This window comes from Elephantulus edwardii, unplaced genomic scaffold, assembly GCF_000299155.1.
Source record: "Elephantulus edwardii isolate Elephantulus edwardi_28Jun2011 unplaced genomic scaffold, EleEdw1.0 scaffold00066, whole genome shotgun sequence".
Lineage (NCBI taxonomy): Eukaryota > Metazoa > Chordata > Mammalia > Macroscelidea > Macroscelididae > Elephantulus > Elephantulus edwardii.
The window spans coordinates 10,574,883-10,602,840 of record NW_006399816.1 but is presented as its reverse complement, the minus strand read 5'-3'; the positions used below and the strand labels follow the sequence as shown (position 1 = coordinate 10,602,840).

The window sequence follows — 27,958 nt, the reverse complement described above, 5'->3', positions numbered from 1 at the left end:
TATGAACATGTATGGCTAAGCACAATTGATAACAGTGCATCTAAATTCCAAAATCAATCTCCACAATAGTCTACGTGTTTCCTATTGCCAAAGGGGCCCTTCAGAGTAGTGAGAGATCTTCACCCTGAAACCTACAGCATCCCTTTTCAGCGGGAAGTAGCTAAGAGAATATGCCATCCCCTTTTCCTTATGAATCAGGGTGAAGTCTCTCTCAGGGAGGAGTGATAGGGAATGGCAAAGGACACACTAACAAAGGAGATTAATCAGAACTGGATTTGACAAGCGCTATGGCAACTGGACAATTAAAATAGACTTTCAAGGGGGGGGGAAAGAGGACCGAACTGGGGAGGAGGGTAGAAAAATAGTGCAACAATGAATGAATGGAAACCCAAAATCTCTGTAAATGTTCATTAAAATTAATAAAATTTAATTTAAAAAACAAACACACACCAAAAAAAAACTAACCGAAACAATGTTTGGTTTCTATCAAGATTGGCAAGTTTAACACGTTGCCGCACACTTAAATTGACGACCGTGCTTAGAAACACTTTTTTTTTGGCCATCATTTGTATTTAAAATAAATAAAAACAAGATCACTTAAAAGCTGAACATGCAGGCAAGATAGATGTTACAGTATGAATGTGTCTTGAAGACATTATGCTGCACAAAAGAATGGCATCAGACTAAAAAAACATTGCTATCAAGTCAGAGCCTACTCATAGATGTCCATTCAGTGGGCTTTCAGAGACTATAAATCACCTAAGAGAAGATTGTCCATCTTTCTCCCTCAGAGCAGCTGGTGGATTAAAGCTACTGACCTTCGGAGAGGCAGCACCACTCCTTACCCACTGGGCTACCAGAGTTCAAAGGAAAATATCCGGGAGATGCATAAGAAGCTGTTAGGTCAGGGAAGTGGAAGGGTTGGTTGGAAAAGCAGGTGTTGAGTTATCCTTTGCACCGGTTGAAGGAGAGTTCGGAGTATGCTGCAGACCTCCTTGCTAATCCACCCCCTCTTCTCTTACAGTGCTCAGCGGAGTGTGGGGCGGGAGTGCGGACACGCTCGGTGGTGTGCATGACCAACCACGTCAGCAGCCTACCGCTGGAGGGCTGTGGGAACAACCGCCCAGCTGAGGCTACCCCCTGTGACAATGGGCCCTGCACTGGCAAGGTGGAGTGGTTTGCAGGGAGCTGGAGTCAGGTGAGTGTCCAAAACTGGGTGCATCTGAGGGGTGCAGGCAGGAAGCAGCATAGCAAAGGGTCAGGACCCCAGGCGTTGGTATTGTAGACCAGGTCTGAAGCCCAGCTCTACCACTGGATGCCATGATCCTGGAAAGGCTACTTACACTTCTGAAGCTTCATTTAGTCAACAGCATTTACTGAGCGCCCAATATGTGTGCTTTAGGCACCTGAAGTTCATCAGTGAATAATGCTGATATCTCTGTCTTCAAAGAGATAGTGGCCTGGGATGGTTTCCTTGCTTTTTAGAAAATGCTAGCAGTGACCTTATGATGTTACTTGAGCCTTAACTGAAATGATGTTCATAATATATTTAGCACTTCCTAACAAATAATAAACACACATAAGTGGTAGCTGCTACTGTTATAATTAAGCCAATTTTAGCAGTATTTTCCATGTCAGAGTAGAAATAGAAAAAAGTTAAAGTTGCTCACTGTATGAGCAGGTGCTACGAAACACTGTAATGATTGAAGCAAAATAATTTCTTTCCAAAAGCCTCTAGAGAAATAGAGGATTGAGGAACAAGTTACGCTGCCAACCTAAAGGCAAGCAGTTCAAATCCCCCAGCTGCTCCATGGGGAAAAGATGGCTGATCTCCACCTGCGCCATTTACAGCCTCTGAAAACCCACTGGAGGGTCACCTATGAGTACGTTCCCACTCAGCAGCACATAACAACTTAAGAGAAGGATGAAAGAGATTAAGGAATACTTAGATGCAGGCACATTTGCTGTTCATTAATTGGAAGGCTTAATATAGTTAAGATGCCAGTGTTACACAAAGGATCAGTGCAATCCAATCTAAATTCCAAAGAAAGGGGCAGCCTTCTTTAGGGAAACAGAAAACGAGTCTTGATCTTGACATGAGATGGCAAGAGGTCCCAAGTAGGTAAAGCAATGTTGGAATAAAGAACATCTAAGCAGGAGGATCCACACCTCCCGGTTCAGTGCAGTAAATATTGGAGAGGAGAAAGATGAACCATCACCATCCCAGGAAGATTTATGGCCTCTGAAACCTGACAGTGAGTTGCCATGAGTTGAAAGCAACTCCATGGCAGTGTGTTTAGTTTATTTTCTTAATACAGCTGTAGTAATCAAATCATCCTGGTTTAACAATACACACACAGACCAATGGAATACAACTAAGAGTCCAGATATGCCAAGTACACTCAACTGTCTAAGAAGAATCTCTTCAGTAAATGAGGCAGGGAAAAATTGGATCTCTGCAAGCAGGAAAATGATATGAACTCCATGTCTCACACCACATACAAAAACAAATTTAAAATGAGTCAAGTCTGCCCAATGACGTACACAATGTTGGAGATAAGGCTGGGCCTTGAGTCCACGCCTGCATACTCTTACAGCTTCTCAGAGACCTCTGAACAATGACTGAGGAAATAAACCATGCAGGAAACATGTCTAATAAATAATGAAATTTGTTGTTGTTGTTGTGTGCCGTCAAGTCGCTTGCGACTCATAGCGACCCTATGTACAACAGCCCTAAACTCCACTCTGTCCTGTGCCAATCACACTGTCTCTGACACTCCCATCCCAATTATCCCAGTCACTGAATCAGTCCACCTCATAGAGGGCCTTCCTCTCCTGCACTGTCCCTCCACCCTCCCAAGCATGATATATCCCTCTGCAGGGACCGGTCCCTCCTCACAACATGTCCAAAGTATGTTAGATGGAGCCTCAGAATCTTTGCCTCCAAGGAGCCTCCCGGTTTAACCCTTTCCAGGACAAATCTGTTTGTTTTCCTAGCAGTCCATGGTATTCTCAATACTCTTCTCCAGCACCACAGCTCAAATGCATCAATTCTCCTTCTGTCCTCCCTGGTCATTGTCCAACTCTCTGATGCATAACAAGTGATTGCGAAGACCATGGCCTGTATCAGACGCACCTTAGTCTCCAAAGAGACACCATTGCTCTTCAGTACTTTGGAGAGGTCCCTAACAGCAAACTTCCCCATGGCAATGTGCCTTTTAATTTCCTGGCTGCTGGTGCCAAGACTGTTGACTGTGGAGCCAAGCAAACTAAAGCTGTGTACAATCTCAATCTCTTCACCATCCATCCTGATGCTGCCAATTGGTCCAGTGGTGAGAATCTTTGTCTTCTTGACATTGAGCCTCAATCCATATTGTAGGCTGCAGTCCTTGACACTCTGCAGAAGGCGCTTCAGGTCCTCTTCAGGTTCAGCAAGCAGGGTTGTGTCATCCGCATAACACAGATTGTTGATAAATCGTCCACCAATCTTGACCCCACATTTCTCCCCATAGAGCCCAGCCTCCCGCATAATCTGTTCTGCATATAGGTTGAATAGGTATGGAGATAGGATGCATCCCTGGTGTACGCCCTTCCCAATTTTGAACCATGCAGTGTTCCTTTGCTCTGTTCTGACGACTGCCTCCTGGTCCAAGTATAAGTTTCGCATTAGAACGATCAAGTGTTCTGGGATTCCCATTCTTCTCAGAGTCAGCCATAGTTTGTTATGATCTACACAGTCAAATGCCTTTGCATAGTCAATGAAACACAGATAGACATTCCTCTGGTATTCCCGGAATACCAGAGGAATGAAATTTAGCATTTGGAAAAAAAAGGAGGGAATCAATGACCTCATTGTGCAAACTGAAGCCATAAAAATCTCAGAAAAGCAAGGAGGAGTAACGCTATCAGGCTTAGCTTTCAAAAATGAATTCTTTAATATACTAACAAAAGCATAAAAGAAAAAAATGAGACTTCCTAAAAATTATATACATTGTTCATCAAAAGACTTTATCCTAAAAAGGAAAAAAACCTATATCTACTTAGAGATCTTCAGAAACCACATATCTGACAAGAATCTGATAACCAAAACATATATGAATTTTCCAGTTAACAATAAAAAAGACAGTCTGATCATAAAGTGGAAAAATGACTTGAATAGACATGTCAACAAAGAAACATCCAGTGACCACCAAATAACATGAAAAGATGCTCAGCATTATTAACTACCAGAAAAATACAAATCAAAACCACAATGAAATATTATTTCACTCTTAACTAAATGGGATCTCTAGTGGCCTAGTGGTAAGAAGCTGTGCTGCAATCGCGAAGGCATGCAGTTTGAATCCACCAGCTGCTTCATGGAGAAGGGTGGGCAATCTCCTCTTATGCAATTAACTGCCCTGGAAAACCTGTCAACGGGGCAGCTATGGCTCAGTTCCAACACGATGGTACACAGCAATAACAAGTTGGTTCAGGGAGCTCTTGTGGTTAAGTGTAAAGTGTTGTGCAACAACCCTATAAGCATGCAATTTTAATCCACCAGCAGCTCCACAGGAGGAAAATAGGCAGTCTCCTCCTGTGCAGTTTACTGCCTCTGAAAACCCACTGGGGGGTCAGCTGTGAGTCAGTTCCACCTTGATGGTATGTAGCAAAAACAACATGATATCTAAGACTTACACACACACACACAGTTTGTGAAGATATTGGGAGATTAGAATTCTTCTCCACTGCTAATTCTTCTCCATTGCTTCTCCAATGGCAATGCAAAATCATACAACCATTGTGGAAAATAAAGTGTTGATTCCACAGACAACCAAAAACAGAACTACCATGTGACCTAGAAATTCCACTTCCAGGTATATACCCAAAAGACTTGAAAGCAGATGTTCATTGCAACATTATTCACAATAGTGAACCACCAACATAAATACCCGCCAACAGATGAATGGAGAGACAAAATGAGATGCATACATATAATGGAAAAATAGTCAGCCAATAGAAGTGAATTCTTGATATATGCTATAGTATGAATGTGGCTTGAAGACAGTATGATGAGCAAAATAAGTTAATGACAAAAAGATAAATGTTGTATAATCTCATTATTGTTATGACAGGAGCATAGTGGAGTGGACTTGGGAAGAAGGATTGAATAACAGTAAAAGAATTTTTTCTTTTACTTTTTGAAAAAAAAGTGAATTGGCGGGGAGGAGTGGGCAGGGCAACAATAAATGAATGGAAACCCGAAGTCTCTGTAAACTTTCATTAAAATAAAATTAAATTTAAAAAGAAAAAAAGACAAGAAGTGGCAAATATATAGAGACCACATATAGTGGACACCAGAAGTGGGAGAGAGTGGAAGGAGGAAAGGTAACAGATAAATATCACATTCATTAAAGGCAAGATTACACAGCCAGTTACTTTAACTGCTGTTAACAAGTTATATTCCTGTGAAAAGTTGATTGTCGAAAGTTATGTGATAGATACCTCTACAACAATGGGGGAATAAGAAGAGAGAAAAACAGTACTTCTGAGGCTCCTTATGTATAACCAAATACCACATGGGTTTGGTTCCTTGGCTTAGAAGTTTAGGGTCATAGTTTCATGAACATCCCAGTTAATTAGCCTAATAATGTGTTTGTTGTTGTTGATTGCCAACAGGTCAAGCATGACTCGTAGTGACCCTATGAACAAAAGACCTGAAGCCTTTCTATAACAATTGTCATTTCTCCAAGTTCATAGTTTCCAGAGGAATGTGGTTTAGGAAGTGAATGCCACTTTACATAATGTTTTTAGTGCATCTGTTATACCTCTTGGTTCATTGCACGTTCTTTAACGTTTGCAAAAGGCCATCTAAGGTCCATTCTTCTAAGGTCTGTTCACCTGGAGCAGTGGCCAGTCAGATTCAGGAGGAGGACATACAATGTGTGACTCATTATTTCCATAAACTGCCTCCTTTGCCAAGAGATCAGAAGTGCCAAATGTTGCCCAACTGCAATTTCTTTTTCATGTTTTAAAGTTTTATTCCTAAAATAAATAGATTTAATAAATGCTTCCTATCAATCTCTTTGTTAGAGCTCATTTATTCACCTTTTGATTGTTCAAGTTTGTTTTTTTACTCAACAAAGAGACATAAGAAAAACTATTCTCCATGTATCTTCAAACATGTGTGTGTAGGTATTGCTTGCCTGTTTCCAAATATTACATGTTTCTGTAAAGTAATCTGAGCATATCTTTTTTAAAAAATACAATTTTTTATTTTAATTGTGATTTTAACAAAAGTTTACAGAAAAGTTAGATTTTTCATTCATTCATTGTTGCACATTTTACCTTCTCTGCCTCTCCCCAAGTTGGCTTTTTTTAAATATGTATATTAGTTTATTTACAAAATTTGAGTACATTGTTTGTGAGAACAGATTCTTCCAATTTCCCTCCCCCTCCCAACCATCAAATTATACAACTCCATGATTAACCCCCCACTTCCTGCACAGCCTCATCCCTCTGCTTCCACCCTTCCCCATCCCCCTTGGATATTTATACTCATTATACAATAATGGTTTTATATGCTATTTGTCCTTGTGAGACTGAGTTAGTTCACTCAGCATAATGCTCTCCAATCCCTCCCAAGTTAGGTAATAATTTACAAAATCATTGCTCCTGCATGCTGTATAGTATTCCATTGTGTGGATGTACCATAATTTCTCAATTGTGGTTGGACATTTGGGCTGTTTCCATGTTCTTGTGATGGTGAATAATGCTACTAGGAACATTGGTGTACAAATCTCCATTTGTGCCTCAGTTCTCATTTTCGGAATCTGAGCATATCTTGCTCCTTCCCCTAAAAGTGATATGTTTTTCTGTGCAAGTCGACGACTATTACTGAATATTTTTAACTAAACATTCCATAGAAGAATCATGATCAAAAAGGGCGGAGTTAGAATAGAATTCCAAATTCTTAGGGACTCTAGACTTGCTGTAGCCTTGGAGGGTAGATGAAACCCTGAAAACTGAGGTCTTTAAATCTTGAGCCAAAAATATCCCCTGAAATTGTCTTGAAATCTTACTTAACAAGTAGAAAAGTCTGCCTTGAACATTATGCTCTTTTAAGATAGGATCAAATTGACACCAATAACTCAAAAGATGAGATAAGAACCTGAAGATGCAGTGAGTTTATGTTAATGATGGGGGAGCAATTCAGAAAAGGAGTGTGAGAATTATTGCACAACTTGAAGATTATCAATGTCACTGAATTGTGCATTTGGAGATTGTTGAATTGGTGCATGTTTGGTTTTGTGTGTTCACAACAACACAAATAACATTCAGGGGAAGGAGAAAATAAAATGCCTCCCTTCCCTTTTAAATTTACATAATCCCTTTGGAAAGCAAGTTGCCAATTAACGTCCAGACCCATTAAAATGTTCACTTACCATAACACAGTCACTGCATCCCTAGGAATTCGTGTTAAAGAAACAACCAACATGATAAAAAAATTTCTGAGCAGTGATGTGCGTGCCAGCAGAATATTTAGGGGCATTATCGTACAAGTCCACAAACTATTGTGTAGCAACAGTAATTACTATTGTTGGTGGTGAGTGTCACTGAGTGGACCATGAGTCATAGCAACCCTTTGAACGGTGGTTCTGAACCTGCCCTATCCTCATGGTCTCTGACATACTTGAGCCCACATAGAAAGTGCATATGATACAATGACAAGTGAGGAGCGGAATGTAAAAATATATGAACATTTTCTGTAAACAGCATGGGGGAATTCTTTATTTCCCAATTTTATAATCCTCTTGTAAACAAAGAAAATTCAGAAGAAGAGAATTCAGGTAGCCCCAGTGTTCCTCCAGTGAGTATCAATGGTGGTTACACTTGAAAACTAAACCCAGCTCTGCTCATCATAGTTTTCTGCTTTGGGGCAAATTGTTTAGCTACTCTGAGCCTCAGTTTCCTCATCTGTCAAGAAGACTAAGAAGATGCCTCCTAGGTTTGTTCTGCGGTTCTCATGGTGTGCTGTATATACCAAGGAAGTTTCCCATTTCTTGGGGCATGGGAATTGCTCTATAACTATTCCTTCCCTTTTTTCCATCTCTATTGTTTTTCATGCTAAGTATTAAGTATTAAAGCCAAAAATGTCTAAGTGCTGGACTTAAACACCACAGAAGACTGGCAGTTCAAACCCACACAGAAGGCAGGCCTGGGGATGTGCTTTTGAAAGGTCTCAGCCTTGAAAATCCTAGGGAGCAGCTCTGTTCCAGCTTGCTTGGTGTCGCCTTGAGTTGGAATCAATTTGGTGGCAACTAACAACGGCAACAACAATGCCTCATTATTGGCTGTAAGGCATTTAGAACTTAATCCTCATAGAGAATCCAGAAGTGACTGTCAATAGGACACCAGTTGCTCCCAATATCCATTTATTTTAGGGAAACTGAAGCCATAGGTTGGCGTGTAATACTACCAGATCAGAGAAGTTCATGCACAGTGCACATAAGCAGTGCTGTTCTGCTCTCTGGACTGCCATTCTCAACAAGTGTGTCACCTGTCAAGCATTGCAGACTGTGAAAGAATTGGATACAGGAGAGGGGTGTGGTCAGTCAGCTATGAATTGGTTTCAACTCAGTGTCAACAAGAAGAAGAAGAAGTAGATGTGGAATCTGTTACCAAGTGCATCCTGGTTCTGTGCTCTTTCACCTGCAAAGCAAAGAGGTTTTTAAACCTCCTCTGAAAGACCCTTGACTGCTGTGAGGTTCTGCATCTGTACCGAGTAGACAGGACCTGGATCTCCTTTACATGCAGTCTTCCTACAGACTTTAGACCTCAGCTCAGAGCACTGTGAGTTGTATGAACCCTGGAAAAGGCAGCTCTGATTTCTACTAAGATTAGAAATGAGAGTTTTATTGTCCAAAAGAGTCAGGACCTAATTGGATGTGGACAGGTTTTTGATTCTGGGTTTATAAGGATGTCAGAGCCTGCTGGCACCTCCTTGTCCTGGGAATTTGACATTATTCCCAAAGAAAATGAAGTAAAGCATGCTGATTTATTGATAGTGTCTAAGTATGAAACACTATCTGACTTCAGAGTATACAAATAAATGTTCCTTCCAAGCATATGGTTTGGATGAGAGTTGGCATTTTAAACAACCCATCATGCTGGCCATCGTGATTAATCCAAGGAGTGTCCCAACCTGAGCCAGACTTTGCATTGGAGCTGGGACTTTAAATTTATACTTAAGGGAAGTGACTCACTAGGAAACTTGGAGCTCAGGTGTGCTGAATGTCTTACGTTGAGGATGTGGATAACGGCCAGCCCAACAGAAAAAGAACCATGTCCAGACAAAGGCCAAGACAAGGGAGTTTCTGCTTTCAGAGTCCATTTTTCACCAAGAAAGAAAATGCCTATTTTTTTTTTTCTTCATCCCCAGGAACCCGGACCCTAACTCCTTCTTATTGTTAATGGATGTTATCAGGTCAGATACGACTCATAGCAGCATTAGGAACAGTAGATCTGAACCGCGCCCTGTGCTGCAGCATCCTCTCCATCTCCGATATGCTTGAGCCCACGGTTACAGCCACTGTGCCAGTGCATCTTGTAGAGGGCCTTCCTCTCTTTCACTGCCCCTCTACCTTCCCCAGGATGATGTCCTTCTCCAAGGACTGGTCCCTCCTGACACCATGCCCAAAGTCTATGAGACCAAGTTTCACCATCCTTGCCTTCAACCTATTGTACTTCCTCCAAGACTGACTTGTTCAGGCTGTTTGTTTTGGGGTTGTTGGTTTTTTGTTGTGTTTTGCTTTTTTTTTTTAGCAGTCCATAGAATATTCAATACTCTTCTCCAATGCCACAATTTAAAAGTATCAATTCTTATTCTGTTGCCCTTAGTCATTGTCCAACTTTCTGAAGCATAGAAAGTAATTGAAAAGACCATGGCTTGGATGAGGCCCACCTTTGTCTTTAAATTGACATTCTGAACCTAACTAGGAATGAGTCAAGTCTAGGGCATCTTTTTCTACTCTGCAGGCCAAGCAGTCCAACTCTTCCTTGTAGAGCGCTCTGCCAAGCTCAGAATCCATGCTCAGAATTGTTCTATTAAATTTTCTTTTATTGTTAAAATACAGATAATATATCTGCCAATTCAATATTCATCATGTATACATTTCAGTGAGATCAATTACCTCAGTCCTGCTGTGTAACCGTCACCCATTTCCTTTGCCAAATGTCCAATCCCCAGAAATAAAAGCTCAATGCTTCCTAAACAATAATTCTACCCCAGCTCCCCCTTCCTCGGGCCCCTTGTAACAACTGTGAAACTCCAGTCTCTATGCATCTCCCTATTCTAGGTACTTTCTATTTCTAGGTATTTAATATGTCTTCTCTTTCAGCTCTGAGTTTACATCACATCTCACTTATCTTACTTCTACGGTGTATTTCAGAGGCTCAGGGCACAAGGATCAACCAAGTCAGTGAACTAGCTAGCACAGAACAAAGCTGGGCAACAAACCAAGAAGCCCGATCATGTTCTGAATGCCTGTGAAGATAGCAAAAAGAGAGTACATGGGGAAAGCCGAAATTGCTGAAATTGATAGCCCAGGCAGGCAGACTTAAGCCCTGCACAATTTGTAGTCTGTTGGGTTGAAGGTTTCCTAGTTTTTTATGTAGGTTTGTGGTGATTCTCCCCATTCTTTCCTTGAAAATATGTTTGCACACAGCAAATTTCAATACAGAGAGTGTTCACCTCAACTCAGTGCTGTTGAGTCCAGATAACAATTTATGCAGCTGGTGGAACCAACTCATAGCTAACCCTCCAGAGGGATTTTCAGAGATTATCAATTACACTGGAGGAGGAGATTGTCCATCTTTCCCCCATGGAGCTGCTAGAGGATTCAAACTCCCTACCTTTGGGTTGGCACCACACCTCCCTATCCACTAGACCATGATAGCTCTGTTAGAGTGTTACCTAATTTTATTGTCTAAGGTAATGGATCCATCAAAGAATATAGTTGACAGCTTTTGAAAGTTTAAATAAAAAAGTCACAGGAATACTCCACAGGCTCAATTTTCAAGCAAACAGTAGACTTGTTTACAAGGTAAGCTGTAACCCTCAGGGAACAAGATGGTTCCTTTGAACAATCAACTGCTCCAGAATCAAAGGAGCATTTGCCCAGGGACGAAGTTCAGAAGCTGAGAAAGAATAGGAAGGAGAAAGAAATGTAAACAGGAAACACAGGCCAAGTAGAAAGAGTAATATTAATTGGTGAAGATTGCCAAAAAAATGGCAGTTCTAACACAAACCACCTCTACCATAACTTCTCACTATGTCTCTGTTGGGTTAAATAATTTGTTGCAGAGTCCACACAAAACTCACAGACAATATCATTATTTGGGGTTTATTAAGGAAGGTACAGGAGCCCTGATGGAGCAGTGCTTAGAGTATTGAGAGGCTAACTGCCAGCTGCTCTATGGGAGAAAGCTGAGGGGCCTATAGAGATTTACAGTCACAGAAACCTGATGGAGGGTCACTGTGAGTCAGAACCGACTAGACAGTAATGGGTAGGGAAGTAACAGAGAATTCAGGATATAAGTCTTTGATCAAGACAGTCTCTTCTCTCTGGCCTCTGACCAGTCTCTGCTCTGCTCAGCCGAGTATTGCAAAGCTCTGTTAACACTGACATTTCAAGTACCAGTGGCATCCTATCCCTTCACAAACCTGGGTCTGAGTATGCTTGGTTATAGTATCATGGAACAGTAAACCTAGAAGAGTCAGTGAATGTAGCTCCCCCAACAAACATCCGAAGGTATTCTCTCTGCCAGCAAGCACTCAGCGTGTCTCTCTACAGACCAGGAACCCACAGCTCTGTTTTTCACACTGGTCTCCTGGATTTTGCCATCTCTGCTGCTGCTACCACTGCCACTCTCTCATCTCACGCCATTCAGCACAGTTTTTCAGGGTTATTGTTATGTGCTGTCCAATCCCTTCAACTCGTAGTGACCCTATTTACAACAGTTCTGAACCCCACTCTATCTTGAACCAATCTCACTGTCTCCAACACACCTACCCTCATTACCCGGTCATTGATTCAAACCATCTCATCCAGGGTCTTCCTCTCCTGCCCTTCCAAGCATGATGTCCCTCTCCAAGGATTGATCCCTCCTGACCACATGCACAAAATATGTCAGACAAAGCCTAGAAATTCTTGCCTCCAAGAGTAGCTTGGTTTCACCCTCCCCAGGACAGACCTCTTTGTTCTCTTAGCAGTCTAAAGTATGTTCAATACTCTTCTCCAGCACCACAACTCAAAGGCATACATCCTTCTTCTGTTATCCTTAGTCACTGCCCAGCCCTCTGATGCAAAGCAATTGTGAAGACCATAGCTCACTTAGATCAGGCACACCTTAGTCTTGAGCCTGACATTGTTGCTCTTCAATACTCCTGCGACATCCCTGAGAGTTTCCCAATGCAATTCATCTTTTGATTTTCTAACTACTGCTGCCAAGAGTGTTGATTGTGGAATCAAGCAAGCTAAAGCTGTTAATAATCTCAATCTCTTCTCTATCATGATGTTGCCAGTTGGCCCAGTGGTGAGAATCTTTGTTTTCTTGATGTCCAGCTTGAATTTATATTGAAGACTGCAGTCCTTGACCTTCTTCAACAAATGCCTCAGGTCCTCCTCAGGTTCGGAAAGCAAGGTTGTGTCATCTGCATAATACAGGTTGTTGATACGTCTTCCTGCAATCCTGATGCCACGCTCCTCCAGCTCTCTATTTCTTGTTCAAGGAATTTTCCACACAGGGATTTCAAGTCCGGAGGATGTGCTATACTCTCTCTCATTTCTTAATAGTAACACGACTTCCATTCTTCACCTCTGCTGTGGCTGTTTAAATCTGGTGGGATGACAAAACTGACAAGTCCCCAATGTATCGGGTTCTACACATCTTATTTGTGCCACCCAAAACACATCATTTATTTACCTAATTTACATTGTTCCCCTTGGTAGGCCATAACACTCCACATTGATGTAGTCTTATCCAGCCATGTGGTGAGAGTTACAAAGACCATGATGGTTAGAGGGCCCATCAGTAATTCACTCTATCCCAAAGAGCAGTATATTTCCTCCAGGCGGTCAACTCTGACCTTACCTGATAGGCTCTATGTCATCAGTTCCCTCCTGGAAACATTCTTCCCTTCTCCTTGGCCCAACTGCAAAGAGAAATGTTTTCTTAGCTACAGGCTTTTAACAAAGGGCGCTGAGTATTAGAAAAATTAGCAAGTATTAAGATGGAGTCCAGTCCTGGATCCAGACTAGAGATTTTACTAGGGTCAAGTGGCTCAGTTTTGGGGACTTCTACACAGGCCAAGGACAACATGTTTGGAAAGTAGAGGGACAGCACAGGAGAGGAAAGCCCTCAATAAGATGCATCGATACAGTGACCCAAACCACAGGCTTAAGCAGAGCAGACTGGGAGTCCGGTGCAGGACCAGGCAGGACTTGCGTCTGTTGTGCGTGGAGTCGCTGTGAGTTGGAATTGATCCAGCGGCACCTCACCACAACAGTAACACAGGGCACAGGGCCTGCTGGCCTCCTCCTTGACCTGGGCGATGGTCCATCCCTCTACAGGCACGGCAGGCTCTGGAAGACTAATTCATTCAAACGACCACCCTGAGAGACTAGCAGATACAGACTGGTGCTTCATTTTTTTCACAGTGAGAGATGTCAGTGTCCACTGGTCGGAAAGCCTACTTTGACCAGCTGATATGCTTCTGCAGAAAATCTCAGGGGAGCCCTCTCCCCCTGATCTCACCCACCAGCATCCTCAGGCTGTGACAGCTCAGCGCATCTATTATATCCCAGAAGCTGAGCTGTCAGGGGGATCGGATCCATGTGCAACTTCTCCTCCAGAAATCTTTCCTGGGTTCCCTTGAGTTCTCCCTCGCCAAATGAATGACAGAAATCCCCTTGAATGAAGGGACTTCTCCATCTCTCTTCCTCTTGTGACTCCCATCTATCTCTGCTTCCTCCTACAGTGTTCCATCGAGTGCGGAAGTGGAACCCAGCAGAGGGAAGTGATCTGTGTTAGGAAGAATGCAGACACCTTTGAAGTGCTGGACCCCTATGAGTGTGCCTTCCTGGAGAAACCACCGAGCCAGCAATCCTGCCATCTCAAGCCTTGTGGAGCCAAATGGTTTAACACAGAATGGAGCATGGTAAGCCACAGCACTGCTGATAGAGATTGCTTCAGTGCCTCTCATGCCTCTCTGTTCGTTCCCATAGACACAGTCCTGCTATATGCCAGGCACTGGGTCTAGCCCTAAATCTGGTCATTAGTTGCTACCAGGGTGCCCCTGACTCAGCCTGCTAGGTTGGGGACACCTGAGGCTCAGGTGGTCTTGATTTCCACATTACAGAAGCCAGGAAGCAGCATTGTGCATATAAATTACATAAGAATCTTTTTAAAAAGAACAATTCTAGGCACACCCTGGGGGAAAAAAATTTACATTTTGAGGCGAGGGAGGAAACTACATTTTTAGCATGCTTCTTAGGTGAGTTGGATGCAGCTGTTTGTGGCCTGTATTTTGAAATATACTGCTGTGTATACACCTCAGAGAACTGAAGACTGAAGGAACTCGAGGGTGCTGTTTAAAATACTCCATGACAGAAGGATGGAAGGAAGGCAGAGGGAGGAAATGTTCAACTGGGGGGAAAAGAAAATAAAACATTTTGATGTTTAAAAAAGAAAAAAATACTCCATGATGAGCTCCTTGGAAAAATGTATGTCTTTACAGGAGCAGATCGCCAGATTTTTCTCTCACAGAGCTGCTGGGTGGATTTGACCCACCAACCTTTTGGTTAACAGCAGAATTCCTAATCATTGCACCACAGTGTTTATTCTAACATGCCTTGTTAATAGTACAGAACAGCTTTTGGCTTTCACCTCCTTATTTAATGTCATTGGTATAAAGATGATATTTACACAAACTTTATGAACTGTCCATTGGTTATTTATTGTGATCTTTGGTTTTATGGAGCAAGGGTTAGCAAATGTTTTCTGTAAAGTGCCAAATGGTAAATATTTAAACTGTGCAGGCCATACAATCTCTTTTGCAATTGTTCAGCCCTTGTAACATGACAGCAGCCTTAACAATACATAATGAATGAGCCTGACTGGGTTCCAATTAAACTTTATTTACAAAAGCAATTCATGGCTCAGATCCTCCTCATAAACTATAGTTTGCCAACCACTGGTATAGATCCATGGTAAAGGTCTCTGGAAGGGAGCTCTGGATTCGAAGGAATACTCAGTGTTTTTCCTCTGGATTTTTCTCTGTCCTTCAAGGCCAAAGAGAAAGAGAGTTCTCTGTACAACTAAGACTGCTGATAGACCTTTCATACTCTAGTTCTTCCACAAAGGTTTTAGCTAAAAATATCAGGCCTTGGTGCAGGTTCTTAAAGATCGATTATTATTATTACTATTCTTATTCATTGCAAAAACATAGAAATGGAGCTTAAAAGTCAACAGTACACCTTCCTTTCATAAATTAATACTATCAACATAGGAGTTTTCTGTTTGCTTTTAAGGAAGATTCCTCTAACGGGGACTTAGGTAGACTTCTGTATTAAGAGAATAAATGAAACGTTGTCTTCAGAGTCTGTGTTAACATGACAAGATTGAGAATCTAAAATAATTCATTACAATAGCAATTTCCCCCCCTACAGCTCACTAACCTGCTTATTTTATACAATGTGTTCACCTCAAATTTAGTGGACTTAGGTAACTTTATAAGGAAGTGATAGTATAGTCTGTGAGGAGTTGCACAGTGAAGCCAAAAGCTATGCTTCTCTGGTGGTTCAAATCCACATGTGGCTCCACAGGAGAAAGATGTGCCGTCTCTCTGCCATGTGATTTACAGCCTCAGAAACCGGCTGTTCTGTTCATGTCTGCACCTCTGTTCACCTCACTCTCAGTGGCATGAGCTAACTTAGGAGAGAGCAAGATTGAAGTTGTCCGCCTTTGACTTGGCTACACAATCAACGCCCATGGAAGCAGAAGTCAAGAAATCATATTCATTGGGCAAGTTTGCTGCAAATTCCCTCTTTAAAGTGCTGAAAAGCAAAGCTGTCCCTGGCAGGATACAGGTCCACTTGACCTCAGATGTGATGATTTCAGTTTTATGTGTATGTAAAAAGTCGGACAATGAATAAGTAAGACCAAAGGAGAACTGATGCATTTGAATGACCATGTTGGTGAAGGATATTGAACAGACCATGTGAGTGCGAGAAGAGCAAGCTAATCCATCTCGGAAAAAGAACAACCTGGGTGCTCCTTAGAAGTGAGGATACAAAGAGTTCATCTCATGGACTTTAGAAGTGGTATCAGGATGAGCAGTTCCCAGAGAAAGACATGATGCTCAATAGAGAGTCAGGCTCAAACATAGTAATGATTATGAGATTGGCAGAGACTAGAAATGCTTTGTTCTGTTATATGTGATTGTCATAAGTCAGAACCAACTCAATGGCACCCTAAAAACAACACCAGTAACATTTCAGGTCCTGAGGAAATAGAATCTCTCATATATTGCCCATGAGAGTAAAAAATGGTACCACCCTACCCATCGTCACATGGCATTACCTAACAAAATTAGGTGTGCCCTTATCACTTGACCCCAGCAGGTTCTAGGACTCTGTTCTACAGATTGACCTCCTATTTGTTGCAGCAAAAGACTGAAAACATTATAAATATCCATCAGCAGCGACTCACTGAATAATGTACTATACATCCACACAAAATTCAGTGACTAGAGAAAAGTGAGGATCCCACCTATGTGCTATTACTGAGTTGATTTCTAGGATATATTGTTTAGTGAGAAAAATAAAGTAGAGAAAAACATACCATGATTTATCTAAGTAACTGAGGCGTATTGTTGCTAGAGGTCCTCAATTTGAGAGATTGTCTAACTAAGAAAGGAGAGGTTTACATGAATATTTATGAGGTATTTGCATATAAATGTTGATTACATCTTTTTTACGTGAAAGCGTAAACTATGACATTAAAAATGCATGGTTAATAAATAGTTTATACATCTTCAAAAAATGCATGGTTACTAAAGAGTATTGACATAAACCCACACAAAAAAGTCTGTTGATTTTTATTTTTTTTTTGTGCGTGCAGTATATTTCACTTTCAGAGATACATTTCTATGAATCTTTACATAAACAGACTCTCGGAGCTACAATTACAGGCAAGACACCAAACAATCCCATTTGTATTCAAAGATCCTACCGATAGGCATTACCTCTGGGGAGGAAAAAAGGAAAATACCCACACCAAACTAATTTGTAGCTATCTTTTCTAAAATTTCACCCAAAAAATGGAATAATATCACTTAAAACCTTTTGAGACTAGAAGTCACTTAGCAAAAACTCATTTGAAATTTATCCATATTGATCAATAGTTCTATTTTTTTTTTATCTTTTACCACCTGGTATACATATAGTTCCTTTTTATTTTGAGTTCTATTATTAAAATCCTTACTTTGTTGTTGTTAATTGTTGTTGAGTTGAGCACAACTTGTAGCGACCCTATGAACAAAAGGCATGAAGCCTTTCTACAACAATCATTTACCAAAGTTCAGAGAGTTTCCAGAGGCATGTTGTTTAGGCAGTGGATGCCACTCCTGCTTAAAAAAAAAAATCCTTACTAGCGTCTAGATAAATGTTTTTTTAACCAGGCAAGTTCTTTTCTGCTGTGCAGGTGTGTGCCAATGGGTGAATTCTCTCGCCCACCAAAAGTTGTTTAGGTTCTTTCTCTTTTGGAGTGATATGAATAATGTCAAATATGCTGGCATGCAGGTTTTTGTGTGATCATAAATTTTCATTTCTCTACAATAAATGCTGCGAGATGGATAGTTGGGTTCTAGAATAAGTTCTATAATCATATGTATCTATCTGATCTTTCAAGCTGCCACTGCCATTTTGATCCCATAGAGATAATTCCTAAAAGAGCACCTTGCTGGGGCCGACAATCTTGACTAACCAAGCTAAACTGTTTTTTGGTTCTGTGACATTTTGGAGATATTTTTGGTTTAAGTTTTAAAGACTGCTTCAGAGGTTGATCCAGTTCCTATGGTTCCAAAATGTCTTGAGTGTATAAGAATTTTTAAATCTGTTCTGCATTTCCCCCCTTTTGATTAATATTATCTTTTAACATTTTAGGTTGCTTTAGGTGAAGGTTTAAATTAAAAGTTAGTGTTCCAGTAACTAGTTTACACACAAATTACTTGTAGCATTGGTGGCTATCCCCACAATGTATCAGCAGTCTGCCTGTTTCCTCCGTGGGTGTCCTAGTTCCATGGATTCATGTTCCCTGTCCATCTATGTCTTATCTTGGCTTTAAGCAAATGTTGCCCTTTTGGTCTCATACAGCTGATTGTTCTAAGGAGCATGTTTGCCAGAGGCGTTGTTGTTGTTGTTGTTGTTGTTATGTGCCGTCCAGTCGCCTGCGACTCATAGCGACCCTATGTACAACAGCCCTCAACTCCGCTCTGTCCTGTGCCAATCATACTGTCTCTGACACTCCCATCCCAATTATCCCAGTCACTGAATCAATCCACCTCACAGAGGGCCTTCCTCTCCTGCGCTGTCCCTCCACCCTCCCAAGCATGATGTCCCTCTCCAAGGACTGGTCTCTCCTCACAACATGTCCAAAGTATGTTAGATGGAGCCTCAGAATCCTTGCCTCCAAGGAGCCACCTGGTTTAACCCTTTCCAGGACAAATCTGTTTGTTTTCCTAGCAGTCCATGGTATTCTCAATACTCTTCTCCAGCACCACAGCTCAAAGGCATCAATTCTCCTTCTATCGTCCTTGGTCATTGTCCAACTCTCTGATGCATAACAGGTGATTGCGAAGACCATGGCTTGTATCAGACGCACCTTAGTCTCCAAAGAGATACCATTGCTCTTCAGCACTTTGGAGAGGTCCCTAACAGCAGACTTTCCCAGGCGTTACTATTTATTTTATGGTCACATTTATTCTTTGACTTCTGGAAGTATCTTGTATCAGTTTAGAAGGTTGTCTTAGCACAAAAGTCTTGAGGGTTCTTCTTGTCAATTTCAGACCAGTCAAGCTGGGTGGGATTTTTGGGGGGGGAGGGGGTCATGTTTTGTTTTGGGGGTTTGTTTGTTTTTTTTTAGCTTTACTTGGAATTTTGTTCTACATTTAATTCTGTGTACTTTGGACATGTTATCAAGAAGTACCAGTCTTTCATAAAGTAGAGGATCATTGAGAAGAATAAGACCTTGAAGGAGTTTCATTGACACAGTGCAGCAATGAGTTCCAACATAGCACCAACGTGAGGATGATGCAGGAGCAGGCAGTGTTCCACTGTGATGCACAGGGCTGCTGTAAGTCAAAACAGACTCCGTGGGCCCTAACTATAGCAGTAATAGAGGGACAGAGGAACTTGTCAACTATGTCATAGGGGTGCTGTCAGGAATATCTATAAAGAAAAGAAATCTGTGGGAAATGACAAGTCAGGTTGTTCCTTCATTAAAAGTGCTGGAGGTAAAGACTTGAAAAGGGGAAGCTCTGAAATAAAAGTCTTAAAAGTCATATGAACCAATTGCAACATGCAGACCTGTTGTGGATGTGAAGGATATAGAATCTACTATGGGCTGCCAAGAGAACAAACCAATCTGCCCTGGTGGAAGGAAATAGAGCCAATGTGTTCCTTAGAAGCAGGGATGGGCTTCATATTACCTATTTGGAACATATTATCATCAGCAGGGATCTGTCCCTGGAAGAGGACATTCCACTTGGTGAAAGAGAGTCAGTGAAAGACATGAAAATTCTCAATGAGATGAATCAACACAGCAACTGGAGGAGTGGACTTGAGCACAGGAGAGTTTGTGAGGATAGGACAGGACCAGGCAAGGTTTCATGAACCTGATGTGTCAAAACCAATTCAACAACTCTTCACAACAATGATGGGTTTTTTTAATGGTTCTAAGAACAGTCTGTAATAGTTTTAATGGTTAATTTTATGTTGTTGTTGTTGTTGTTTATAGTGTGTATATTTTACCACAATAACAAAAGAGATCTTTGAGATAAATGCAAATATCATATATGGTGAGTAGAAATTACTGGTACTTTTAAGATGTAATCATTATCTGTATGTGTTTAAAGAGTTTGCCCTTCTGAGATATAAGCTGAAATAAGATGGGGGAAAATAATACCATGTCTTCAAAATAACACAAGTGAGAGTAAATGGGACATAATAGGCCATGAATCAATAGTGGTTGAAACTGGGTTATTTGTAGTTCGGTGTGTACTGTAATGTTCTGTCTCCCTTTGAGGATATTTGAGATTACAGTAGCTGCCAGAGGTGCTGAGACAATGGGCTTCCAGGCCCCCTAACTGTGCCCCTTTGTCTCCATGCAGTGCTCCAAGAGCTGCCAAGGTGGTTTCCGGGTCCGGGAGGTACGGTGTCTGTCAGATGACATGACCTTAAGTAACCTGTGTGACCCTCAACTGAAACCTGAAGAAAGAGAATCTTGTAACCCTCAAGACTGTGTCCCTGAAGTGGGTAAGTCTGGATCCATTTCTTGGAGGAAAATATCTGGCTTTCCTATCACATTATTCAGCTTGAAAATACTGAGCCTTTCTATATCGCTCTGTGGCCTTGGGCACACAGTCATGGAGTTGGAGGGTCTAAGTCATTTTGGCGTGATAAGTTTCATAGCCTATGGTGACTGTTAACAGCCTGCATCACCATCCAAGCCACCCACCAAAGACAGACTTCAGTGTGTTGATGAAATGATCTTGCTCTCAGAAATCTGGTCTTATCATCCAGTAGGTCAAAGTAGTGAGATTTCAGCTTCCCACTGTAGCTGCAAATAGTGTTTACTGGAGCATGGGAGAAGATGCTGAGCCCAGCAACGGGCCTACAGAGGAGAGAGGAAGTGGGAATGAGGAGAGCCAGAGCTGGAGCATCTAACCAGATAGCCGAGGCACAGCTGACGGTCATGTCCAAGGCTGCAAACCTTAGTGAGAAGAGATTCATGGTTATCTTTCTTCCTCAGATCAGCCAGTGGATTTGAATAGCTAGGGATACTCAGCCTTTGGGTTAAAAAGTCCCCAGGGACTGCCCTACCAGCGCTCCTTCTAGAAGTGTTGTTGTTGTTGTTGTTATGTGCTGTCAAGTCATTTGCGACTCATAACGATCCTATGTACAACAGCCTGTACAACAGCCTGTATAACAGCCCTGCTCTATCCTGTGCCAATAGCACTGCCTCTGACACATCCCGATTACCCCAGTCACTGAATCAATTCACCTCCTAGAGGGTCCTGCGCCTGCCCTCCACCCTCCCAAGCATGATGTCCCTCTCCAAGGACCGGTCCCTCCTTACAACATGTCCAAAGTATGTCAGACAAAGCCTCAGAATCCTTGCTTCCAAGGAGCAGCCCAGTTTAACCATCTCCAGGATGAACCTGTTTGTTTTCTTAGCAAAAGTGTTAGGAAACAAATATGGTGTTGTTGGTTATAAGCTTCATAAGTCAGATACCCAGAGGCCTTATGAGTGAATGCTGTTGTGGTGGTGTGCTGTCAAGTTAGAACTGGCCCATAGCTGACCCTCCAGCAGTTTTCAGAGGTAGTTTCATGGGAGGAGGTTGCCCGTCCTTCTCTTGTGGTGCATTTAAACCACATGCTTTTGGGAGTGCAGTGCAGCTACTTACCACTAGACCACCAGAGCTCCATGTACCTTCAAGGTTAGAAGCAGCCCATAGGTGACCCGCCAGTGGGTTATTATAATCAGTTAATCACACAGGAGGAAATTGCCCATCTTTCTCCCACAGGGCAACTGGTAGATTTGAACCTTGTAGCATTGGGTTGCCAGTACAACTCCTTGCCTCTGGGTAGACCACCAGAGCTCCCTCTGGCTGGATAGGATAACATAAAGATGTGTCTTCGTTTAAAGGCACTCTGGTAGTGTGAGGCATTACATGTTATACTGTGATCCAAGGATCAGTGGTGCAGACCCACTAGCCAATCAACTAGAGAAAGAACGATTGCGGATCTCTGCCATAAAGGTTTAGAGCCTCAAAAACCCCCCAGAAGGCCACTATGAGTAGGAATTGATGATGGCAGTGGGTTTGAGTTTGGGTTTTTAACCAAGTTAGAAGGAGAAAAGAAAGAGATAGAGAAGATTATAAGAAAGCATTTCCACACATCTTATTTAGAAGGTATCTGACAATACCCATTGTATTGTATTGTATGTGAGGAAAAGACCCAGACAGGAGTCATTGGACTAAGTGTGAAGTAATTGTTCATTGCTGGTTTCTGAACACAAATATATCCTTTCTAGTTGCCACTTCCCTTAACTTCGACAAAACCACACATAGTTGAAACTTAATTTTAAATTTGGAACCCAAATTGTGCACTTAAATGGCTTTTAAACAGATTATACTTACAATACAGCATCGAAAAAATTCTGCACATTATGCCCACTTGTCTCAAACGTGGCAGTGTAATTAAATATGTAGAAACTGCCAGGTTCTTAGAATTGAGCGTATCATTTTCAAAGCTAAGGGAGGCTGGTATGACCCATTATTGTGTTATAGAGAGTTGACATTCAGCTGGTAAACATCTGTCAAAGATTTCTTATTTATGTGATGAGGTACAGATTTTTTTTTAACCAATCTGGATCTTTTATTCTTCTGAATTTATGGTGTATTTCTAGGGAGAAAAAAACAACTGCTTCATGTCCAGTTGTATAATATGCATATAAGGGCAATGTTGTTGTTGTTAGGTGCTGTCAAGTCTGCTATTCATAGCAACCCTGTGAACAGTAGGTCTGAGTCTTAGCCCGCCCTGCACCAGCCTCCTAATCGCGGTGGTAGTCACTCTATCAGTCCATGTCATTGAAGGTCTTCCTCTGTTTTGGTGATCCTCTCCCTTTCCCAGCATAACTTCTCCCTCTAAGGACTGATTTCTCCTGGAAATATGTCCAAAATAATTGAGACAAAGTTTCTTCATCTTTGCCTCTAAGAAGCACTCTGGCTGCACTTTCAAGACTAATTTGTCTTTTCGCAATCCATGGGATGTTCAACACTGTTCTCCAACACCACAGTTCAAAGGCATCAATTCTTCAGTCTTTCTCATTCATCGTCCAACTTTCAGATGCATAAGAAGTAACTAAAAATGCTAAGACTTGATTGAATCAGGCACACCTTAGTCTTTAAACCAACACCCTTACTCTTTAGAAATTTAGAAAGGTCCTTGACAGCAGCTTTCCTCATTGCAATGTGTCTTTTGACTTCTTGACTGCTGGAACCAAGGGTGTTGATTGTGGATCCAAGCAAGATTACAACATTGGCTTTTGCACATATGGTCAGCAGGAAGGGGCCAGGCAATGGCATGAACTACTCAAGACTTTCCTTAGTCAAGAGGTAAAGGGAGAGGAACTCATGGTTGAGTGTCCTCCTAACTGGACATCCTGCCTCATAGCTTTTATGGACAAGCTGCTCATTACAAAGGCAGTAAAATACTATTAACTGGGCTTCAAGATGGTTTTTACTGTTTCTTTTCTTGTTTGCTGACCTTCCTTGTTTCTGTAACCACATCAATAACATAAGGCAGTGTCAGAGGGAGAATTAAGGTTTTGTACATGTACACATACACACACACATCCATTAGACAGAGCATATGTTTCATCTTTCAAACATAACCTAGGCAGCATCTGTTTTGATCACCTTAACTCCTACTACTCCTCCTTGTTGTTATTTTTTAAAGGATTATTTAGGTTTGTTGTTGTTGGGTACCATCAAGTCAGAACCAACCCATAGCTGACGAGCAGGTTTTCAGAGGCAGTTAATCGCATAGGAGGTGATTGCCTATTCTTCTCCTCAGGAGCAGCTGGGGGATTTGAACCACATGTCTTGAGTTTGCAGCACAGCTTACCACTAGAGCTCCCTTGATATGCTTGAACCCATTGTAACAGTTACTGTGCCAATCCATCTTGCTAAGGATCTTTTTGCTTTATACATTAGGTTTTAATACAGATACTGTATCAAATGTATTTAATTTAATTGTATTTTTAAAAGGTAGTGTATTTGATAAAGCAGTGTAAAGAGCAGAATATAAGCGAAACAGGTATCTTATAATTAAGAGATGCATACTTGCTAGTAGTCTTTGAGCAACCTCCGTTGTCCAAAAAGAATGTCCTTAAGCAAATGCAAGAATTTAATAATTTAGATTGTGCTGGTGAGGCAGAATGGTGGAAGGCTTCTTCTCTGCTCTAGGACCTAAAACTTCCTTTGGGATATATTAAGTACCAGTATTGCTATATAAAGGACCAATATTTCCTTAAGGGGAAAAAAGAATAGAAAAAAAAGACGTTATTAAGAAGCTTTACACACAAATGAACTCCAAAGATATACAGTATCTTTGTGCCAAAGAAAAACAAAAAGGAGATGTGGTGAGTTAAGCTGACCAAGGCAGAAGCTGCCTAAATTATGTTTACAAGACAAAGCAAACTATCTAATGGATATGTGGATGTGCAAAATCTTGATTCTCCTGCTGACGCTGCCTTCTGATATGGATGTGGTTTTGGAAACAGGGAAGATCAGCAAATAAGGAAAGAGACAGTAAAAAATATTTTGAAGCCCAGTTAACACATTTTATTGCTTATGTGATGAGGAATCTGTCAGTAAAAGGATATGCAGGTCAAGAGAAACACTCGAGCATGAGTTAGTTCCTCTCTCCTTACCTCTTCACTAAGGAAAGTCTTGAAGAGTTCTCTCCATCACCGGGCACTTTTCTACAGAACAAAGAAATAGATGGTGACCCCAATATGCTACAGGAGTATCAGTGGACAACTACATCTATCATGATGTTACTATTGGTCCAGTGGTGAGGATTTTTTATCTCTTGAAATTGAGATGTTCCAATATTGAAGGCTGTAGTCTTTGATTTTCTGCAGCAAGTACTTCAAGTCCTCTTCACTTTCTGCAGGCAAGTTTGTATCATCTGCATAATGACAACAAAGATTAAGAAAATAGAAAATCTTTCATGTCACAAGAATGTGAAACTGTTCACTGCAGATTAGTAAACAGTCACAGGAAAGCCCGAGCTTACCTTAATGTCTTGAGCCGGATTCTTTAAAGAAGATCAGCAATAGAGTGCTAGATCCAGTGCTAAGGGAATTCTTTAAAACTCCAAGAAAGGTCGGTTGTTTCTCTGGAGAGCAAGGTGATAATATGTAGTAAAGCTGTGTATTCCTTGTGAGCCAGCGAGACCCAGAGGGCAGGGCGTGCACAAAATGGCTTAAAAGACAGGGGTCACTTCATCACGCAGGGAAAATAAGCAACAAACGTGGTCAGTAAGCGATGAAATGAAGTCTCAAAAGGTCATTAGCTACCTGGACTCCCCAAACAAAATACATCCATGCCCAGTTGAACTCTTCTCAGTGGGGCTTTAAACATACAAACAAAACTAAACAAAAAGCATCAAACCCATTGCCACTGAGACAATTCTCATTTGTAGTGTAACCCTGTAGGACAAAGTTTAACTACCTTATTAATTTTCTGAGGCAATAATCTTTTTGGAATCAGACTGCATGTCTTCCTCCTATGGAGAAGCTGGTGGATTCAAGCTTTTGACATTTAAAATAAATTTTTTTTAAAAAATAGCTGATCCTCCAACAGGTTTTCAGAGGCCATAAATCACACAGAAGGAGATTTCCCATCTTTCTCCCACAGAGCAGCTGGTGGATTCGAACTATATACTTTTGTGTTGGCAGTGCAATTCCTTGCCACGAAGTCACCAGAGCTCCAGAGTAGAGCTTTAGAGTAGAGCTTACAGTAGGCAAGTGACTAGAGACCAGAGTTTAATAATGGCTGCAGAAATGGGAGGGAAATGTTTTTCAGGAAACATTGACCTTATGATGCTGGTGATGGTTATACAACATGCTTGATGTTGTTGGAATATACATGTGGAAACAATTGAATTGACAAATAACGGGCTCTCTTTATTTTTACAATTAAAAAGTACACTATAATAGCAAAACAAATTTTGCAAACACCTTAAAAAGTCTGTCAACAGAAAATGAGCAGATACATTATGGAATGTGTTTACAATGAAATGCTATTCTATATGAAAGTGAATTGCCTACAGCCTTCAATAAACAAGAGTGTACCATTCAGATGTGCTGGTGAGCAAGTTGCAGAGGAGTATGTATTGTAGCTATCATCATAAACAACTTAAAGACCATGAAATGCCTCATGATCTCAAAGACCAAATTCAGGGCTTGGTTACCTCTGGAGAGGTGAGAAGAAAGGGGACGAAGATCATGGCGTGAATGCTGGGACCAGAGCCCACCAGTGAGCATTCATTTCTTCAATTAGACAGCGCAAGTCTTCACAGAATTAATCTTTATGCCTATTTCCCTTATGTTGTTGGATGCCTTCTAGTTGGAACAGACCCTCCAGTGGGTTTTTAGAGGCAGGAAATGACACAGAAGGAGACTGCCCGTTATGCTCCCACAGGAGACCTGGTAGTTTTAAAGTATGTGTTTTAAAAAAATGTGAACTCACACCCCTTATATACAGTCTCTAAGTGGTACAAATGGTTGCATGCAACTTTGGAGGTTCCAACCCACCCAGCAGTGCCACAAAGGAAAGGCCTGGTAGTCTGCGTCTATAAACAGTCAAGAAAACCCTATGAAGCAGTTCTACTCCGTAACACATGGGGTCACCAGGAGTCAGAGCTGAGCCCCCGTCAGCTAAATGGGTGATGCTGCCTCCCACTCACAGTGATGCCCCAAGAGTCAGAATCAGTTGTACCCTGTGGGTTTTCAGTGACTGATTCTTTTGGCAGTAGATTGCCAGGCCTTCCTTCTGAGGCACTTCTGAGTAAACTTGACCTTCTACCCTTTTAGTTAACAGTCTAGTGCATCAACTATTTGTACTACTCATAAAACAGCAGTTGTGTTAAGTGCTGTTGAGTTGCAACAAACCCATAGCTGACCTTCCAGTGGGTTTTCAGAGGTAGTAAATGGCCCAGGAGGTTGCCCATCTTTGTTCTGCACATCAGCTGGTGGTTTTGAACCTCTTACCTTTGGGTTGGAAGTTCAACTCCTTACCACTAAGCCACCAGAACTCCCAAGAGCCAGGGTGAAAAGCCACATCCACAACTGTTTCTGTCATTCCAGGCTGCCTGTTGTCCTCAGGTGCTCAGTGAATTTTTTTTTCCTCTCTTTCTCTCTTTTCTGCAGATGAAAACTGCAAAGACAAGTACTACAACTGCAACGTGGTGGTCCAAGCCCGGCTCTGTGTCTACAACTACTACAAGGCTGCCTGCTGTGCCTCATGCACCCGCGTGGCCAACAGGCATCCTGGGTACCTGGGGAGCAGATAACACCCCCTGCACCCTGCCTTTTCTGGGGCTGCGAGGAGTATGACTGACACTGTTCCACCAGGACACCCCAGCCTAACTAGTCACCACCCCCGACCCTCCGTAAAGTGTAACCCGTGGCTCATAGGAGCATTGTAGACAGGATGTTCCAAAGCAGGGCTGGTCCTGTAAGCATCTCCGTGGACTGATGATCTTCTCCCTGGGACTGGGCGCCTGGAAAACCAAGCTGTGGGGAGTGCACAGAGGTGGTGGCTGCTCTTCCATCCGGGCACTTTCCCCACCAGCAGGTGGACTGGGCACTGCCTCTGCCTCTGGGCTGCTGGATTCCCCTGGTGCTCCTGGCGCCCCCTGGGGGGTCAGCAGAGGCAGAGCCCCCATCCCAGAGCACCTCTAAGCCTTAATGAGAGTCTGCAACCCTCTGTTACCTCAGCACCCCATGTGCCTTGGTCCATTCTCAAAGACAGCAGAGTATCATAACTATGAAATTCCTCATGCTAATTAGTGCTTTATTGCTCAGCAGGTGTATTCAGAGGTATTTTTTAAAACCCAAAGTG

The 27,958-nt window shown here is 41.9% G+C and overlaps 1 protein-coding gene across 2 annotated transcripts in view; it reads left to right on the top strand.

The window, feature by feature from the left end:
* THSD4 (thrombospondin, type I, domain containing 4) overlaps window positions 1-27,421 on the top strand; it is an 868,930-nt gene extending 841,509 nt beyond the window's left edge. Inside the window, exons 9-12 of one of the 2 annotated variants that reach the window (XM_006888340.1) lie at window positions 1,025-1,198; window positions 14,021-14,200; window positions 20,432-20,576; window positions 27,265-27,421. In XM_006888340.1, coding sequence (XP_006888402.1) covers window positions 1,025-1,198; window positions 14,021-14,200; window positions 20,432-20,576; window positions 27,265-27,407 — 642 coding nt within the window. In that variant the 3' untranslated portion in view covers window positions 27,408-27,421. The remainder of the gene's footprint in view (window positions 1-1,024; window positions 1,199-14,020; window positions 14,201-20,431; window positions 20,577-27,264) is intronic. The other variant, XM_006888339.1, reaches the window with a different exon arrangement.
* Window positions 27,422-27,958: the final 537 nt, after the last annotated feature.